Source organism: Pelodiscus sinensis, chromosome 4 (genome assembly GCF_052426305.1).
Source record: "Pelodiscus sinensis isolate ZL-2025 chromosome 4, ASM5242630v1, whole genome shotgun sequence".
Lineage (NCBI taxonomy): Eukaryota > Metazoa > Chordata > Testudines > Trionychidae > Pelodiscus > Pelodiscus sinensis.
This window is the reverse complement of record NC_143055.1, coordinates 44,904,116-44,925,250: the sequence shown is the minus strand read 5'-3', so window position 1 is coordinate 44,925,250 and position 21,135 is coordinate 44,904,116. Positions and strand designations below refer to the sequence as shown.

Below are 21,135 nucleotides of genomic sequence, written 5' to 3'. Positions count from 1 at the left end.
AAATTGTGAAGCCAAAACAAAAAAAGTAGTCAATATAATGGTCTTCTGTTGATATGTGTTTTAGTAGTTAAATTGCTGAACTATCATTACTCATTAAAAATGCTGTCATATGGATGGAAATCGGGTAAATATTGCATTTTATTAATATCAGCAGATCTGACTTAAATGGGGCCTGCGAGTTGTGTAGTCTTGCCTTAATCTTTGTATTCATGCCTGTCAGCATCAAAGAAGCTATCTGCATATATTTGCAACCACGCTTGATTTGCGACCCTTGTCATATGCTGTGGGTATCATTGTGGTCCCCGGGGCTTCCAAAGTTGAGTAGCCCTGCCCTAAATGGATGATGCTTACTGTTTTCGGTTAACTGATAACCAGTGGGCATGCCACAGGCAGGGGCTGGGCCAGTGTCCACAGCACCCTTTATCTACAGGGAGCATGGGCGCCAAGCAGGACCTGGGAGCTAATGGTTAACCAGTTAACTAATTAACCAGGATTTTACATCCCTATTCATAAATCATGAAAAATAGGCAATACTTTATTATTTTTAATTATTGCAATTTGTTTTATTGAATTAATTCCTACCTACAAAACATCTATTCTAGTGACAGGCAAATTTTTTGGACTGAGGGCCAAATCAGGGTATAGAAATTGCATTGAGCGCCATGAATGCTCACAAAATTGGGGTTGTGGTGTGGAAGAGGGTGAGGGCTCCCGGATCTGAAGTGAGCCCAGAAATCAAGAGGTGGGGGGATCTGGGATAGGATTGAGGGTTTTGGAAGACAGGAATGGGCTCTGGGATGGAGCAGGGGATAGGAGTGTGGGGAGTGAGGATTCTGGCAGGAAGGCTTTGGGGTGGGGTGAGGCTGAGGGTGCTCTGGGCTGGGAACAAGGGGTTCAGAAGGCAGGAGGGGCAATCATAGCTGGGGCAGAGGCATGCTTAGGGGTGCAGACTCCAAGCTGATTTCTTCCTCAAACAGCTCCCCAGAAGCAACAGCATGTCCCCCTTCTGGCCAACTCCTATGGGGAAGCACAGTCAGTTAGCTCTGTGCACTATCCTCCATCTGCAGGCACCACCACCACAGCACCCATGTGCAACGATTCCCAACCAAAGTGAGCTGTGAGGGGGCACTGCATGGAGCCCTCTGGCTGCCCCTACATGTAGAAGCCAGAGCAGGAACACGCTGCTGCTTCTGGCAGCAACACAGAGCAGGACAAGCCCCAGTCATCAGGACAAGCTCATGGCCAGATGCACCTTACAAGCCATAGTCTGTGCACCCTGATCTACTCTGTTATCTGGGCACTGTGGCCAAAGTTGTTAATAACTATTTGGCTTATTTGTGGGTATTTTGGGTGTCAGCCAGGACAGCAAACCTCAAACGCCAATTTACAGGTGAAAAGACATAATTACAAGAGGCAGGTCAGCAATCAGACTTGGATGTGACCACGAAGCATGTTTAGGTAAGGACAATAAGATAATGAGATTTCTTCACCAGCTCTGGAAAAATTATGAAAGTTTCAAAGCATATTTGGGGAAACATTCCATAACGATTCCTAATGAATTCTTGGGTATTATGATGAATTGTTTGTCATACATGGTTTATATTATACACCCACTGTAGGAGTCAATTGTGGAAGAACTCTGTACGTGTGAAGTATAGGCGTGGTGAGGCTTGCATTCCCCCCCCCCTTTTCCCATTCTCCCCCTCTTTCCCTACTACAGTAAAACTCCGATGGTCCAGCATCCGATGGTCCGGCACCATCAGGAACCCGGAAGTGCTCCGGGCAGCCGGACCACTGGAGCTGTTCTGCCCCCAGCTTCCCCAATTCAGCCGCTGCTAAAACTGACCAGCGGCTGAATCGGGGACGCCTAGGGCAGAGCAGCTGGAGTGCTGCCGGGTTGATCCCGTAGCGCTGCCCCTTGGGGCTGCGGGACCCAACCCAGCAGCACCCCAGCTGTCCCTGATTCAGCCGCTGCTGAAACTGACCAGCGGCTGACTCCAGGAAGTCCTAAAGGTGCCAGATTATCGGAAGTTTACTGTACTGATGAGCCAGAAGCAAGCCACTAGGAACATACACCATTGTAGCAAGAACGAATTGTAGATAAGGGCGGGAACATAATCTTGTTTACCTAAATGTAAACAAAGTCAAAGGACAAGCAATACAACTGAGCCATACTGTAACAAGCAATGAGTAATCCCTGGATATTTCCAAACTGCCACAAACAAGGTAGACACACAGTATTTAAAGCTACACCAGAGCACAGCAATTTGGACCTCACCGATGGACTTTGGGTACTGGCACTTCGGAAGCTGAGACAGTCTCCCACTTCACCCGCAGCTGAAATGGGGTTTCCGGCTAGCTGAAGAGATGCAAGAAATGCCACTTTTCCTATCATGTTGTTCTTTTAAATTAAGGGCCACAGCTGACAGCTGTCAGGAAATAAACTGCTTGTGTTTGACAGATACTTGTGTAGCATCCTTTGTACTTTGAGAACCCAATGTCGGACCTGAGACTCACTCTTGCCAGCAACACCCACTACGGATGAGGTGCTTTTTAGCTGTTCAAGACAAAATGGATTTAATCACTAGTTCCATACTCCATGGGCCAATGGGAGTTAAAAGTGGAGAATAGAAGTTTTAAACCATCCTCACTCCCACCTAAAACCCCCCCTCTGTTAGCTCCACTGATTGCAGACTGTTATTTTTCTGTTATAGTATATTAAGGTGTGCTATGAGTATTTGTATTATACTGACCTTAATAGTCACTATGGGATATGTATACAGGTTATGAATGTATGCATAAGTACAGAACACTGCAAGTGTAACTGAGATACAACTTCAGGATCACCTCCCAACAGAGCAGTGAAGCAATCAGACATGAGGAGCGCTCTCTCAGACCACAGGAGACAGGCTTCAAGCACCTAGTACCCGTCCAGCTCAGGAAACAAGGAACCAGCAAAGCAAATGGGAACATCTTGAAACTGAAACGAACATCTGGCTCTGAAAAAGAAGGCTATGTCGACAATGCAATCAGGGGTCTGTGGCTGGCCCGTGCTAGCGGGGCTCAGGCTGCAGGGCTGTTTAATTGTAGTGTAAATGTTCAGGGTAGGTCTGAAGCAGAGCCATCCCTGGTGTTATGGCTAATTGGAGCAATAGCTCTGATCCCTGCACTTCACTATGCATGTGTCATGCAAGGCTCGGGCACAGGCTCCAGGGGTGGTAGCCAGCAGGGCCCACTCCGTGGGTACTCTAGGGTTGCAGCACCCATGCAAAAAACCCAAAAAAATGTACTGGCAGAGTGGGGGAGGGGCGTTGTGTGTAGTCAGTAGCATTAACTAATAAGCACCTACTTATCGGTTACTCATTTAACTAGCTACACTATTACATCACTATTGTGGGGCTGCCTGGCAGAGTCAGGAGCCTGGCAGCTAGGCTGCCCAGTAGTGGAGCTGGGGGCCTGACAGCAACACTGCCCAGCTGGGCAGAGAGAAAGAGGGGCTGCCCAGTGGGGCTGGAGCCTAACAGCAGGACTGCCGCCTGGTGGCACACCTCCCCAGTAGGACCAGGTGGCAGCAGGCTGCCTGGCAGGACCAGGGGCCCAACAATGGGGCTACCTGACACAGCCAGGAGCCCAGAGCATGGAGGGACCGGCAACAGGGAGAGTGCGGGCCAGGGGGCTGGCAGCCAGGTCTTGGCTGGGATAGTGGGGGGATGGAGTTGGTGGCCGCAGGGGATAGAAATGACCTCCCGTGGTCCAGCCAAATCCCTCATCCAGGACCGTTCAGGTCCCAAGAGTGCCACACCAGGGAGGTCATACCCGTCCTACGGTTACCCTTGCCAACTAGATTAAAGCTAGCCTGAGTATGCCTCACCCTGCTACAATCACACACCTTCACTTGCAGTGTAAACATGTCCAAAGTATCATGGCAGAAGTGAGGCTTACCCTGTAGAGAGGGCTACAGGAGTGTGAACAGCAGTGCACAAAGTGTTACATTAATTCCCCCGGCTGGATGCTGAAAGTGCCAACCAAAAGGTTCCTAGTTTGCATTAATATAGCCCTCTAATTGGAACTACACTAATGCAAACTGGGAATTTTTTGGGTTGCGCCCACAGCACCTGCACAGGGAGTTAAAGTGCAACAGTTTGGTGCACACTACTATGCATATCCCAGTAGTTTGAATTTCAGGATAGACAGACAAGTTCTCAAAACACTTAAATATAGACAGGTCAGGGCCTCACAAAGCAGCTCAGAAAGACTGTACCATGTGTACGCAGGTGAGGTTTACGGGAGAAGGAAAAGAGAAAACCGGCCATATGGAAGAGCTGTGCAAAGGCTAACACTAAATACTGAAGCAATGTACAAAGTAAATGACATCAGATCTATGCAAAACAATTCATGTCTAGTTTTACACTGGTTAACTAACAACACTTATTCAAAGCATGAAGCTAAAAATTATTCCCATAACATACTCCTTAGAAAGGTTAAATCTTTCATTGCACACAGACAAATTAGTATGAATGGATCAGTATGACAGAGCAAGCTGTGGCTGTCACTAAAATGAATTGAAAAGAACCAAGTGCCATGCAGTCTGCTGTCTGCGACACTACTGCCAAATTATAAGGGCAGAGCATTCTGGCTATAATAAAGCATGCTCTTCAATTGCTGTATTCCCCCTCCCACTCCATTATGTAAGTGAGATTTCATAGTTAGTTATTTTACTCACAACTCCTCCACCCAAGTCGTACTATTAAATAATGGTAGTCCTTGATAAAGAAACTTAAAAAGACTAAAACTTGAAAAGACTGATAAATCTGGCTTGATATAAAGTTGTTTCAAATGTCCTCACTTGAACTTAAATCTTAATGCTTAATGAGCCTCGGGGTCGGGGGCCTCTTTCCAGGTTGTCAACATGCCAAATCCATGAGGCTGACAATGCTTTTAACATTAGAATTTACATCATAAAACCCGCAGGAGGCCACCAATCTCTTTACACTTTAAAGCATGGGATCACATTCAGACCCATGATGATATGAAGTCAAAATATCAGTTCCAGACTTCCATAAAATAATGGTGCTACAGTAGTAAATTCGAACACTTGAACACTTGCTAACTTCTTCACCGCCTATGTATTTGGCAATAAAAGATTCTCCACTAATACTACACAATATTCAGTCAAATCTAGATCAGTCCTACACAATTTGCAGATCAGTGAAATAAAATCGGAGAGAAAAGACCAGACTTTGAATAGTAATTCCCCATCATGCCCCATAAATAGCACAGTGATTTTACAAAGCTGGAATTAAATTGCAGATATGAAATCGTGATATCCAAGCAATAAATACACAGTACATATACGTAAAGTAACTCAAACCCAGCTCCACACCAAACTCTCCCACTGACTCAGAAGACTAATTTTATTATGCCACAGTGTTCCACTTGCACTCATCTGGCATCTTTCCTACTTGTTCTGAATACCTAACTCATGCCAGTCCAATGCTTGGTCACGTGTGCTTTAATCATGATGCAAATCCAAAGCAACTCCACTTTCTGAGAATAAGCAGCTCATCACCAACTGCAGAAACAACATGTGCCAAGTTGATTTCTTATTTAGATAGGAGGATTAGTCCCATAAACACAGTTAACAGTTTAATTCCTGATTATAATCATTTTCTTATATTATTCAACTTTATACCCACACACCATTTTTTTCTGAGTATGATTAATTTCTGTTGCATGTGGGTTTTTTTGTTTTTAACAAAAATTGATACTGTCCTTTTACAGTAAATATGCTATTCTTAATTCACATTGGGTGAGGAAAATAGTGCATCTATGAAAAAGAGATTGTTCAAAACATTTCCCCTCAATGTACTGGATAAATTGTATCAAGTTTCCTTTATTACATTTTAAACACACCTTGTTTTTATTCTTTCAATAAAAATGTAATGGAAAAATCTGGAATACTTATTCCTTAATATGAAGGAAAGAGCTCCCTTTATAATGCCTTTTTAAAAACTACATGTATTTACCGCCACCTTCCAAAAGTGAAGTACAAAGAAGAGTTTCTGATGGGTTGCTGTGTTAGTCTGTAATGGAAGAAACTTAAACAACAAATAGTCTTGCAGCACCTTAGGGTATGTCTACACTGCAAAGTTAATTCGAAATAACAGCCATTATTTCGAATTTACTTTAATAGCATCTATACATGCAAACCACTATTTCTAATTTAATTCAAAATAGTGGAGCGCTTAACTCGAATTTGGTAAATCTCATTCTACGAGGAGTAACGCCAAATTCGAAATACCTAATTCTAAATAAGTGCTGTGTAGACACTTAATTCAAATTAGCTGGCCTCCAGCCCTTCCCAGTTTCCCCTGGTGGCCACTCTGGGCCAATCCAGGAAAACTCTTCTCCTCTCCCTAGCCCCGGAGCCCTTAAAGGGGTAGACTGCCCAGACTGCACATGCCAGATCCAGGCCTGCCAGCAGTCTCTGCCCCTGACTCAGTGGCCCTAACATGAGCCAGGCAGCTGGTGCCAGCCAGCCGTCCCCCGCCCAGTCCTCCAGCACCCAGGAGCCACCCAGGGGTCGTAGACGCCGCACTCCCTCCTGGACTAGTGAGGAGATCATTGAGGTTTGGGGACAGGACCCCAATGTCCATGATCTCCGCACTAGACGGAGGAACGTGGCCGTCTATGGCCACATAGCTGCAACTATGGCCCAGAAAAGCCACAGGCGCACCCAAGAGCGGGTGCGCCTGAAAATTAAAGAGCTGCAGCCGGGACATGCCAGGGCCACTCAGGGCAGCTCCTTAACAGAGGCAGACACCTGCCCCTATTTTGATTCACTGGACCACATCCTGGGGGGAGGTCCGGTCCGTGACACCACGGGGGGCAGCGAGCCAGGACCAGAGGGCCCTGAACAGGGCACAGAGGAGGAGCTGACACGGAGGGAGCCACACCGGCCAGACCCCCTAGCTGTCCCAGCAGCAGAGTCACCAGGGTCGTCCGGGAAGGCCACACTATGTAAGTGCCATCACTGTCCCCTTCCCAGGGGGGTGGGGAGGGAGACCAGGGACCGCGCGCGCAGGCCTTGCTTACCACGGATCACACAGCAACCTGTGCACGTGTGACCATGTGCCATGCCACCCCTGGGCAGGTGGCTCCAGCTGCATGCCACACAGTGGCTGTGGCCTGATAGCCACACACTCAGGTGAAAAGACCTGACATGCTCCTGACCCCGGGGCAGGACACAGCAGGACGCCCTCCCTTCACAAGCCCCCTCTAACATCTCCCCCTCCCACCTCACCCACACTATACACAGCACAGGGGCATGGGTGCGGTCTGGTGGCAGCTCCTACTCCCCGGGATAGCTGGACATTCCGACCATGGCCTCTGTACAAGCACAATGGCTCTAACAGTGCAGGGCACAGTCATCCTCACCTCACAGAGGGGGGCTGGGCTTCACCCACTGTGTCCTCAGGGAGAATGATCATTGCTCTTCTTTTTCCACAGCCGCACCAGCTGCACATGCAGGGCGCACCACTCTGCCAGGGACATGCTCCCGTACCCGAGGGGTTCCACAGGACGACTGCAACATGGCAGGGGTACCAAGAGCAGCAGCTGGGGGCCCTGCGAGCCCTGACCTGCATCATGGAGCACGGGCACAGGAAGAACGGGAGTTCCAGAGGGAGCTTAGAGACTAACAAAACGTACTGTATATGGTATCAGGAGCTTTTGTGGGCACAACTCACTTCTTTCATCTGAAGAAGTGGGTTGTGCCCACGAAAGCTCATGATATCATCTACATTTTGGTACTAAGGAGCTTCAAGACTATTTGTTGTTTTATAGAGAACAGGTTCTCTTTTCTTTTTCAATCATTCTTTTTTTTTGTAGATGTAGAACTCCTATGACACCAGAATATAAACAACCCTTTGTTACTATATACTGATGCTGATATTTAGCAAAACACTTAAGTACAGGCTTAACACTAAAGTTTGTGAGATTTTAGCACACGCCAAATTGAATTAAGGCCTTAGTATATGAAATCAGTTTTTCAGTTCAATACATTTTTTTAGCAGCAGTAAACAGACATACAAGTGAACTAATGCATGCAATCTACGAGCTGATGCAGACCATGGTGTGACAAGACACATTGCTGTCACTTCATAAGCAAACTAGATTTATTTTACAATGATATTTTAGTTCGGGTTCAAAGTTGGTATTTAAGTATCATCCCCGTCCTCAACTATTCTTACACCATCTAAATATAAATCCAGGGTTTGAAGTCTGAGTAATAAAATATGTATAGAAAACATCTGAAGAAGTGGGCTGTGCCCACGAAAGCTCATGATACCATCTACATGTTTTGTTAGTCTATAAAGTGCTACCAGACTATTCTTTGTTTTTTAAGTTTTTCCTTTTATAAAATCAGAGTTATTCAAGTGCTGTGCCTGATCCTAAGAGGATCTGCAGTTCTCAAAAACAACAGGAGCTTAAGTTGTTCAATACATCTCAGATCAAGCTTTTTAATAATGTTTATTTCAGAAAAAAACATGAAAGGGATGAGAATTTATGGACTAATAATATGCGAGAAATGTTTACGGAATTAGATCTTAAGGTATGTTTTCCCACCCAGTGACAGCTAGGTTCACAAAGAGAAACACATAACCCTTTATGATGTCTAGTTTGAATTTCACATCCATTTTTAGATTTCTGTACTTAATAAATACTATGAATGGAACAGTTTATCAGAATCTGATTTGCAGAATATAGCCAATTAGCTTTATCATTCACTTACTGTGTTCTTTAGTTTTATGGTCAACACTTATGTTATTTCATATGTAATGAAAGCATGCTAAATACATGTAAATTGTAGTCTTATAAAAGTATAAGAGTGATAAGCATTTGTGTATTAGGTACTTAAGTGAAGTCCTGCTGCAATGAAAAGCTTACAGGTTGAGACCTATAAGATTTTAGGTAACCCATGGAAGGCTGTAGACTTTTAGAATGCTTGACATTTGTGAGTGACCTAGGAATAACGCTATGCCGGTCTGGTTACAAAGTTACTGGAAAGAATGTGCCAATAGAAAAAACCCACCACACTGTACTGTCCAAGACTACTACTTTAGAAAAGGACTATAATAGATTTTCTATTGGGAAAGTGTTCCAGACCTGCTTTAGTGGGTCAGACTTGTATGAAGAGAGAGGTATTATTATTAGGAGTAAACAGAAAGCCTACAGGATATGGAAAAAGGGCTTATCACCAAGAAAGCTACATCATGGAGGTTTGAAAATGTGGGAATAAAGGATGCATGGCTATAAATCAAGTTGACTTCACTCTTGTCAAGCAAATTAAAATAAAGAAGTTTGTTATTTATATAAAAAAGAGAATAAGGGTGGATGAAATTGAGCCGCTAGGCAGTGTAGTTAGGAAGAAGATTAAAAATAATCCATAACACCATCCCAAAAAACTACATGGCTACGTCTAGACTGGCCCCTAATTCCGGAAAAGTCATGCAACGCAGGTAAGTCAGAATAGGGAAATCCACGGGGGATTTAAATATCCCCCACGGGATTTAAATAAACATGTCCGCTGCTTTTTTTCCGGCTTGGGGAAAAGCTGGAAAAAAGCGTCTAGACTGGCGCGATCCTCCGGAATAAAGCCCTTTCAAGTAGGAATAAGAGATCCTCCGGAAAAGGGCTTTATTCCGGAGGATCGCGCCAGTCTAGACGCTTTTTTCCGGCTTTTCCCCAAGCCGGAAAAAAAGCGGCGGACATCTTTATTTAAATCCCGCGGGGGATATTTAAATCCCCCGCGGATTTCCCTATTCTGACTTACCTGCTTTGCATGACTTTTCCGGAATTAGGGGCCAGTCTAGACGTAGCCCATGAGTATTTCACTTTAGTTTTCAATAAAAGTAACGTGGGCTTTTTGAATACAGTAGGCTGATAGACACGGGTATACAAACTGGAAGTTACCACAAATGAGATGGAAGCACAGTGCTCCAGGATAGGAAGGCATCAGGCTTGTCTTAGTGCCATTACCCAGGTAAATGCCCAAGTAAAGCTGAGCCCCAAGCCCCTGCCCAACCCTGAGCCCATCCCAACCCAGAGCCACCTCCTGCATCCCAAACCCCTCATCCATGGCCTCACCCCAAATCCCAAACCTCCATCTCTGAGCCTCCTCCCAAATCTGGAGCCCCCTTCCTGCACTCCAAACACTTCATCCTCAACCTCACCCCAAAGCCTGCACTCCAGCCAAAACCCTGGCACCCCAACCCTCTGTCCCAGTCCTGAGCCCCTCAACCCCAGTCCAACCCTAAAACCCACACCCTCAGCCAGAGCCCTCACCCTCCGCCCCATATCTGAGCCCCTTCCCACACCCAAAACCACTTGGAGTGACTCCTGCCACATTGGTGCACAAAACAAAATGTATTCCACCCAGGGATGCAAAAAATTAGAGGGAAATTTCTATGACGCTGGGTACTCTGGATCGTCTCCATATAGAACACACCATGTGGTGGCAAGTATTATATGCCTTGTACAGTCTTGTAAACGGACATACATAAGAAAAGTTATTTTTCGTAAGATCATACAGCAAGTAGGTAGAAGACTCAACAACTCCAATCTCATCATCTACTATTATAATGACTGGCCACTATGGTCTCCTAAGAGAGAAATTCTTATGCATTAAAATTAAGGCAATAAAGCAAAACATTTCTTACCTAAACTTTGAATGTGAAAGATTTACATCACTTTAACCCAACTACCTTTGTTTATTTGCAGATCAGATTAAGTTCTAATCCTGAAGCACACATCCTCTTACTCTTCTACCTACATAAAAGTCAACCTTGATAAGCAAGAATGATATTAATTCGATTTAATACACAATACTCGCAACTGACGTATTTTGCACTAAGGAGGAAGAGACTGTCCAAGACCAACCTTTTACATACATTCTGGTGCATTACAGACCTCTGCAGATTGAATATCATATGTATTGGCTATATTTATATTCATTTTTCCAAAGATGTGGCTTGAGGGGAGGGAAAGGTAAGTAAATGAGCTCATCTTTGCTCTGCGCACACTTTAACTTTTCACAGTTAAAGTTCAATTGCAGTAGTGAGATATACAATGGTTGTACATATTAGTTTCAGCTTTCCAAAGCCAGATACTGCTTAAGTAAATGGCATTAACTCAACTATACTGCATTAAAAACAGAATCCAAGTAAGATTCCTTGCATCTCCAAAAGGAAAGAATGGTAGCAAATACAAGAAATGTACTGCTCAAGTTTAATGTTTCAAGACATCTAAGGGTTTAGAACCCTAAACTCAAAATGAGATACACAATTTGTGCTGTGCAAATTGTATATCTTATCTAGAATCTGTGATTTAGCTCTGTGTAGATGCACCAAATTTCAAAATAAGCTCTCTTGAGCCATCTCTTAACCCTTGTGCAAAATAGCGCACCCATTATGTCGAAAAATATTTCAAACAACAAGCGGCTTATGGAGATGCGGGGTAGCCATGCAGTGTAGACATACCCTAATTTGAAAGATTCAATTTGAATTTAATTCTGTATCTTTTAGTTCCCATTGGATTAAACAGTCCTACACATATGAAGGAGCAAATTCGGCCTTTACAGACTGGACATCTACAGTAGCTTTTCTCAAACTCCTCGCTGAGGTGTGATATTTTCAAAGGCACCTGTGGGAGTTAAGAACTTAAATCACATGGAAAGCCAGTGAACTGGGCACTTAACTCCATTAGGTTTTGTTGAAGTCTCTGGCCAGATCAAACATTAAATCCAACCCTCTGTTTCCATGCCATGCCCACCCCTCAACATCAGTGTGAGCATCAACATGGGCGTCTAATGTTTGGTGACTTTTGTTTAAATCTATGAACTGGTTGTATTATGAAGAATTCAGAAGTGTGTTTCTCGAGCATATCTTTAAAAATAAAAGGTCCAGAGTACATCCTGGACCTCAAATGAAGTAAGAACAAATAAGCTTACCAAGGTGAGCAAGTCTTGCCAATAGTGTAACCTGGAATTGATCCAAAAACATTCATTGCAACAGAGATGTTTGTAGGCTGGCACAGCTTCCAAACTGCAGTTACCCACTTTAAACAGAAGAAATCCAAACTGCCAATGTCACTTTTACTTTATATACAGGGGAGAGAGGGAAGCCTTTTTTAAAACTTGCTTTAATATACCCTATATCAATCCTCACCATAACAAAAGCACTGGCATTGGAACAACTGTGAGATGAATTGTTTAGTGTACCAAAGTCAAATTAAGAGGAAACCAACCATTGCACTGTACCAGCTAAAGTAAACAGAATTCATCTTTAGTCAAAGACGCATATATTAAGCTCAAACTAAAAGTGTTACTTACTCACAAAGCAGAATACCATTTTCTAATCCAGACCGAAAATCTCTGTCACCAAAACTTCTGCCTGTAACTTGCTGGGAGGGGGGGGAGAGGAAGGGGGAAAGAGTAGGAGAGAGAGAAAGAGAGTCCCATTAACAGGTATACATTTAAAAGGAAGCTTCATAATTTTGTTATTTAAAAACTTTATAGCAAAAGTAACATGACAACTCTTTAGGCATTGCAGATCAATTCCAAGATGTTTCCTTCATCTAAAAAGACTCCTCTTTCACTGAACTATTTAACATGTAATACAAAGCCCTCTCTGCTAATCCTCCAGTTTAAAATTCAAGAATGATTTAATGTAAACGTCACTAACTCTCAGAATAATTGTTAGTATAGGCATTTTTAAAGCAAGGCAACTAGTGTGTTTGCACAAAGCAGAGTATATGCTTTTTTTTTTTTTTTTTGCATAACCAATACACTTACTTTAGGTGCTGTTCATGGACCTGATCCTGCAGCTCTTACGTGAGCTATTTCACAGGGGCACTAAGTTATCAGAGCTACTTAAATGAGTTGGGGTTGCAAGACCCTGCCATAACTTTGTTGTGCATGGATAATTAGCAAGGTTGTTTATAATAAGTTGAAGAACACAAAATCAGAAAAAAAATACATTATTTAGAGACAGATTGCAATAACTTTAGTCATACTTCACACCATGAAGTCAAATGCGACTTTTATGTCAGCCAGTGATGGGAAGTATCTGATCCTTAGTATTTTTGAAGAATGCTAAATCCAGAGACTGGTCTTTTAGATATCCTCATGTACAACCTCTCGCACAATACTCCAGATGTTTAAAACAATGCTACGTGGTAGGAAAGACCTCTACAGGTCCTTGTCACTCCTTGTCCTCTGAGAACAATCTGCACAAATAGCCTACAAACCATGCAAACATTGCCAGATAATGCATTAGAGAGGTCGGGATATATGTGTGGTTCATTTGGTAGAGACTGAAACAGAAACTATGCATTTCAACGAAGAAATACTCTCGAAAGCACTACCAGCCGGGTCACTGTCACTAAGGATCATTTCAAAGTTGTAACACCAGACAAAATTGTTTTTTGTGATAGTTTGCTTGTACAACTCAAATGCACAGCTGAATCAATGAAAATGATACAATAAAGGTAAAAGAACAAACAGCAGATGAGGAAAGGACCAGAGATTTAGGAACAACACATGTCTAGGATGACCAGATATCCTGATTTTGTAGGGACAGCCCTGATATTTGAGGCCTTGTCTTATATATGCTGCTATTCCCACCACCATCACCTCCCTCCTGATTTTTCACACCTGCTATCAGGTCACTCATGTGAGAGACTCCTAGGTCTTCTGTTAGAAAGGAATAAATAAAGTTTCCTTATTCCATTTTCCACACCATTCAGGATTTGATAGACCTCTATCCTATCCTCCTCCATTCCCCGTCATCTTTTTTAAAATTGAAAAAAGTCACAGACTTTTTAATCTCTCCTCCTACAGAAGGTGTTCAATACTCCTAATAATTTCTTTTGCCCTTTTCTGCACCTTTTTCAAATGAAATATATATTTTTGAGATGGGGTAACCAACTCTGCACAGAATATTAAATATGTGAGCGTACCATCAATTTATATAAAAGCAATATGCTATTTTCTGTCTTATTATATATCCCTTTTCCTGGTGAGTCTGAATATCCTGTTAGCTTTTTTGATTGCCACTGTACATGGAGCAGATGTTTTCAGAGAACTATCCATGATTCTAACATCTCTTTATTGACGGGTTCAGATAATTTAGACTTCATCATTTTGTACGTATAGCTGGGGTTATATTTTGCAATGTGCATTACTTTGCATTTATTAACATTGAATTTCATCTGCTATTATGTTGCCCAGTCACCCAGTTTACAAGTTCTATTTGTAGCCAGTTCTGGCTGCCGCAAACAGGGGTTGCTTGATGGCAGCAGCCCCAGTCCACAGGGTGGAGACGGAAAAAAATATGTGAGCGTACCATCAATTTATATAAAAGCAATATGCTTTTTTTCTGGGGAAAAAAAAGAGACCCAGATCCTGGTTGGGACCCCTGTGGACAGGTGCTGCTTTGTAGCAGTGTCTCCTGCCCCCCCCCCCCCCTTCGTGGCCACCCATGCTGCCTCAGACAGACGCAGCAGGGGGGGCAGGCAGCACCCCGGAAATGGTTTGGGGGGAACTGGCTTTTAAGCTGGCTCCCCCCCAACATCAGTTCCTGTCCCCCCCCTTGCTTCCTCTGATAGGAAGCAAGGGGGGGCAGGTGCCACAAAGAGCATGGGGCGAGTGGAGATTCTGTGAGTTTGTGCTCTCCCTGTGCTGCCTGCCTCACTTCTGCTTTTGAAACGTTTCAAAAGCAGAAGCGGCTGCAGTGGGGACTGAAGCAGTCCCTGCTCGTGCTGTTTCACACTGTGCCTCTGTCCCCCCTGCCCTCTGTAGAGACGGAGCTGGGGGAAACCAACTTTACAGGTTCCCCCCAGCGCCCACTCCAGCTCTTCCCCACCTCTTGCTGCTTCTCTCTGATAGAGACATTCGCCTACTTTTGACTTCACTATCTTGAGTAATTTTGTATCATATGCAAATTTTGCCATCTCATTGTTTACCTCTTTTTCCAGATCATTTATGAATATGTTGGACAGCACTGATCCCAGTACTGACCCCCGGGGGACATTACTATTTATCTCACTCCAATGTCACCATTTATTTCTACCCTACATTTCCGAACTTTTAACTGGAGTGCCTGGCATTGCTTTCATGATAAGCTAAATATCCTTAGTTTACTCTAGAAATCATAGAATCACAGAGCTGGAAGAGACCTTAGAAGGCCATCAAGTCCAGCCCCCTGCCCAAAGCAGGACCAATCCCAATTACAAGCCATTTGTTATCTTAATTGTACTGCCTCCCTTTGTAAACAAATTCCCTACCACAAAAATTGTTCTTCCCCCAGTTTCCGAATTCATCATCTAGCACAGGGAAACCATACTGCAGTGAAGAGCTCCATTAAACCTCAGGTATGAAATTCAGGAGGGGACCAGAGTCCCCCCTCTCTCTCACTCAAATGATATCCCTGAAGAAAAGGGGAATAAAACAAACTTCTCACTACTTCTGTAACTATAACTATTCTACCATCTTACTATAAAAAACTATCTGAAAAATGTTTTGTTCGTCTCTAAAGTGCTGCAAGACTACTTGGTTTTTAAGCTTTTCCAGTTACAGACTAACTTGGATACCCCTCTGAAGCTATAAAAACTATGTTACCTACTTCAGTGGTATTAGAAAATCCAAAGCATGCTCAAGGCAGACATACCAAGGCTACATCTCAGATTGAGGTGATTAAGAAGGCAGATTGTTTGCTATGATAGAATACAGCTCTGTACAAAAGGTGTTATTTGAAAACTAGGGAGAGGACTGGCCAGCACAAAATATACATTTCTGGAGGAACATTTGCTTCAGAGTGACAATGATGGCCTTCTAAGGTCACCCTGAAGCATAATCCAGGCTGATGAGAGCCAGTGTGACTGACAGGCTGAAGTTGCTCCGAGATGTGGTTGATGGTTGGGAGCAGTCGACGTTGGAGGCCACAAAAGTAAGGCATTGCAAGGCACCCCATCTTATAGGACAAGGATGACAATTCCCCACCGATCTGGATTGTACTGAATACGTCACACCAGCATACCCCTTTATCCTGTGTTTCCGTATGTTAGATACCAAGGCTTTAGAGTAAATAGACGCTGCTAACTGAAAATCTCCAAATCAAGGGCTCAGCAGGCGCATGTGCACCTGAAATGGAGGACCCGTAAGGCCATTACTGGAAGAGGAAGCTTCCTGGTAAGCTTATGACCCATTCTCTCTCATCCATGAACCTGCCCCTTTTTCCATGTCAAGTCAGTCTGTTGAGTCTGGGATACATCCCAAAGAATTTCACTCAGCTACCTTCCCTCAAATCCTCAGGCTAGCCCCATGCAGTGCTGTGATAGGACTCTGAAACCACAAGGGCAGATGCTTTAGAACAGCGTTTCCCAAACTATGGGCCGCGGCCCGATATTGGGCTGAGGGAAAAAAATACCTGGCCTCAGCGCAGCTGCTGGTAGGGGAGCAGAGCAGGGTGGGCTGGGAGGAGGTGGCAGTGGGGGGAAGGCGGGGGGGGGGAGAACCGGCCGCCGGGAAGAAGGGTTGGAGGCAGCGGGTCTGTCTCGCGAAGATCAGGACAGGCGGGTGGGCGGCCGGTGGAAGCAGGGTTAGGGGTAGCAGGGCTGTCCTGTGGAGATCCAGGTGGGTGGGCGGTGGAAGCAGGGTTGGAGGCAGCGGCGCTGTCCCGCAGAGATCCAGGCGGGTGGGCGGCAGAAGCAGGGTTGGTGGCAATGGGGCTGTCCCGCAGAGATGGGGGGGGAGTGAGCAGGCGGCGGAAGCAGGGTTGGGGGCAGTGGGACTGTCCTGCGGAGATGGGGGGGCGGACGGGCAGGAGGCAGAAGCAAGGTTGGGGGTAGCGGGGCTGTCCTGCGGAGATGGGGGGGTCAGGCGGGCAGGCGGCGGAACCAGGGCTGGACGGGGGGCAGGGAAGCTGGCCAGGGGAGAACAGGAGGAAGAGGACGGGAGAACCAGCTGCAGGAAGCAGGGCTGGACGGGGGCAGCTGGCCTGGTTGGGGGGGGTTGTTGGGGGAGCAGGGCTGAGCGGGGGAGATTGGTGGGAGGCGGGGGGAACTGGCTGCCGGAAGCAGGGCTTGAGTGGGAGATCGGGAGGAGAAGGGGGGGAGAGCGGGACTGACCTGGGCACGTGCAGACCCTACAGACCCTGGCAGAGGAGTGAGTCTGCCTGGGGATTCCATTTTGCCCCCTTCCTCCCCCACCACATACCCTCCCTCAAGTAGTTGCGAACTGCCTGGCAGGTAGACATACTCAGGCAGCGAGCACATCTACTACCCAGGCAGTTCACAGCTAACAACTGATACACCTAATTATAATAAAACTTACCTAATTAGAAAATACCTGACATTTTATATGTCTGGTAATTTCTCAATTTGTTTCTCACACAAAACCCTTAAATACCAGATTGTCCAGTACAAAACCGGACACCTGGCAACCCTACCCTTCCTTGCACCCTCCCTCCTAGACAGCTACCCTACCTCCAGTCTGCTCCTGCTCCCACCTCCTGGAGTGCCCATGCAGCGCCGGGTGCCCCCAAGCTCTGGCCCAGGCTGGGTGGAGGATGCAGCCGGGTGAATATGAAAATTCATTCATTTTTCATTCTTTTTTTATGTGTGTTTATACTTTTTGGGCTGCAAAAAACAGTACTAAAAAAACCGAGTTCCAACTGAAGTAAAAAGTTTGGGAAACCCTGATCTAGCCAGCTTTCTATCCATCCATTCTATTTATCCAATCCACATTCCCTTAACTTGCTGGCAAGAATATTGTAGGTGACTGTATCAAAAGCTTTGCTAACGCTGGCACTAGGGGCTTTGGGAGGACCAGAAACAACTTATTTGAATATTCTTCATTTGCTTAATGAATATGCAAATATGCAAATGAATGTTACTGGTCCTCCAAAGGCTCGTTAATGGATTTACTGGTCCCTGTGTCAAAAAGTTTGGAAACCCCTGTTTTAGAAAATGTCACACAAACAGGTTCTAATCTGTAACATTTGGGAGTACAGGGTTTGTCATGAACAATTTTTTGCCATTAATGTTTGAAAACATTAAAACCACCACACTATGGTAACTCCGCTAGAAAAAAAAGGCAATCACAATTGTTACATTATATTAATTCCACTGCGCTCGTTCTACGAATAACTTAGATACAGAAAAAGCCTTTTTCATCTTACTTGAATCTACATGCAATTTTCAAGGCTCTGATTTTCTAAAGATAAGAACACCACGGCTGATCTCACAGCTTACTATTCCTATTTTATGGGTTTCTGTGCAGAAGGGAAAAGCTGCCAACCAGTCAAAGCTACAGAACATTGGAAAATAGCTAAACACAGGTTTCAATAACTTCTGCCTCCGCACACAGATAAATCATGTTCATTATTAATCCAGTACAAAACCACCCACACACAGTTCCTGTGTGATCCAGGCTTCCTTCCTATGCTACAGAAATGAAGAGGAATATGTATCGAGATATCATAAGTGGAAAAAAGGGGTTAAACTATATGGAATTTTAGACCATTTCTTACCTCAATGAAGCACCAACTAAGCCCCCTTTTGAGTTGATCCAAAAATAATTTGCACCTCTAGAAATGTAATTTTAACTAAAGCAAATATTTATGTATTTTTTTTATCTTGGAGATCTGCTGCATTTCTTAAAGCAAGCATATATGGGGTATTCTCTGTGATGGATGGATCATTTGCCAAACCATTGATGATATCTATAAAATTCAGTGAAATGGGAAGACACTCCTTTTTGTGTGGTATTGTAATTAAAATAGAAAACAGAAGCTAAGTGTAATATGATGTGTCGCCACATGAGGAATTGTTTGAGAGGGAAATATAATCCAGATGACTATGTAAAGGCCCATATCCAATTTCAACCAAGGTAATTATTTCAGGGCTGGATTTGTTTGTCAGTTCATTAACACTAGACAGGTCCAAAGGAGCTGAAGACTGAAGGGGAAGAAAAATCTTAATTTTTAAATCAGCAAGAGAAACCTAAACCACACTGTAATAGCTGTCTGGACCATGATATCAAAGCGTTTACACAGTAACACACAATTTGCAGATGTACAATGCAATTGCTGATTAACTCATTGCTTTTAATATTCTTTTGCAGCAATATAAGGTGCTAAATGAATGCCATTAAGTACTGCTATTCCCCAGCCACTAAAATAATGCCATATTACACAATTCTGTTTTCAACAAGCTTCAGTTCACATTGTTTTCATCACATTTCCCAATCATTACTGATGCTTGATGTGATACACTGCATTGAGCTAACAAGCCTCTGGTGTCAAAACAGCTTAAGGGCAGGAAAAAGAACCATGACAAATTGCTCTGCCCAGGTGAAGTTTATCCCAGCCAGCAAGATTGATATTTGATTCATCAATGCCAAAGCTTAGAAAGTATCCAGCTTACTTTTTGATGGGCATGCCTGATCTCTCAGAAAGCAGTGAGGGGGAAAAAAACAATTACAGAAGCAGACAAGCAGGCAGCAGGGAGAGCTATTTATTACTAATTATGTAGTAACGGCAACAATTTGTGAAGCCTGGCAGCAAACATATGACTTTCAAAAAGATATAGGGGGTCTGCATTTGGCACACCATTCATTTTCTCTGTGTCTATGAAACAGGGAAATTGTGCACCACGAAGGTTTTTGAAGTTTTAACAGAATAAACATCAAGAAGTGTCTAGATAAATTATTTCATTGAGAGGTGCAGTTTCTTCTCCCTACTACAGATATTAAACTAATATACAAAACCTTCTCTAAAATAGCAGAAATGTTAACATTAAATGTTTTTAGGATGTTTGCAGTGTTGTTCTAGCTGAATTGCCCCCTAAATAGGACGTTTTGGTCCAATAAAAGCTATTCCTTACCCATCTTGTCTCTCAGTACTTAAACAAGTAGCCTGTACTTGCCAAATTCCTAAAGGACTCTTCATGTGAATAGTGGCTTACAGAACTGCACCCCTCTAGATCAATAAGTTCCCAATCTACAGTTCCCTTTAGCCATTTTCCAAATGGTATGTGACAAATTAAGACAATCAATACATGCACTTGTGTTTTTCAGTTTTTGGGGAACCTCTTCCACTGGGTACCACAGCCACACATCTAGAATCAGTTTTGTATTTGTAGATAAAGCAATAATTTTGAATAGCTAAAAATAACAAAAGCAAATTTTATTAGGGACAAATTAGCTATTAAATGCCACTCTAGGGCAGTATGTCTCAACCTTTTGTTATCAGGAACTAGCTTCCTGACTTCCTAAACTGTTAGGGAGATCTCAGGGACTGGTTCTGGTGCACTGACTGTTCAGAGGAAGCGCATCAGCCAATAAACAGCCTTCATATGCCATCAGTGTTGAGAAGAAAAAAGGTCTCATTGCACTGTGCTGGGACTCAGGGAGACCTGGGTCAATTCTTGGATGTCACAGACTCAAGAGAGATTCAGGGCAAGTTGCTTAATCTCTGTCCATACAACAGGGACAATTTTTCATTTCTCCCATCCTTTATCTCCATTGTCTTTTTAGATTTGTCATCTTTTCCACTAGGATTGTCACATAAAGGGACAGGTGCTTTAAGTGGGTTTACAATACAAACTATATACAGTAATAAAATTGCTAGTCCACATGTTAAGCTAGAGATATTGGAAGGTATTAATTTTGAAAGGTTCTAAATATTAATTATGTACAGAAAGATTTTAAGCTAACTAGTTCAAGCTCTATAAGAACAATATAAACATGAATGACAAATTGGAGGATTGGGTCACAAGAAATCTGATGAGGTTCAACAAGGACAAGTGCAGAGTCCTGCACTTGGGATGGAAGAATCCCAAGCATTGTTACAGGCTGGGAACCAACCAGCTAAGCAGTAGTTCTGCAGACAAGGACCTGGAGGTTACAGTGGATGAGAAGCTGGATATGAGTCAACAGTGTGCCCTTGTAGCCAAGAAGGCTAATGGAATATTAGATTGCATTAAGAGAAACATTGCCAGCAGATCCACAGATGTCATTATTCCCCTTTATTCGGCTCTGGTGAGGATACATCTGGAGTATTGAGTCCAGTTGTG

At 43.9% G+C, this 21,135-nt stretch overlaps 1 protein-coding gene across 10 annotated transcripts in view; it reads right to left on the bottom strand.

Annotated features, from left to right (window-relative positions):
* LIMCH1 (LIM and calponin homology domains 1) overlaps positions 1-21,135 on the bottom strand; it is a 281,384-nt gene that overhangs the window by 169,899 nt on the left and 90,350 nt on the right. For 9 of the 10 annotated variants that reach the window (XM_006111913.4, XM_075930517.2, XM_075930518.2 and 6 more), the window contains exon 2: positions 12,392-12,462. The exons of the other annotated variant lie outside the window; for it this stretch is intronic. In XM_006111913.4, the coding sequence (XP_006111975.3) occupies positions 12,392-12,462 (71 nt within the window). The remainder of the gene's footprint in view (positions 1-12,391; positions 12,463-21,135) is intronic. 10 annotated transcript variants of the gene reach the window in all.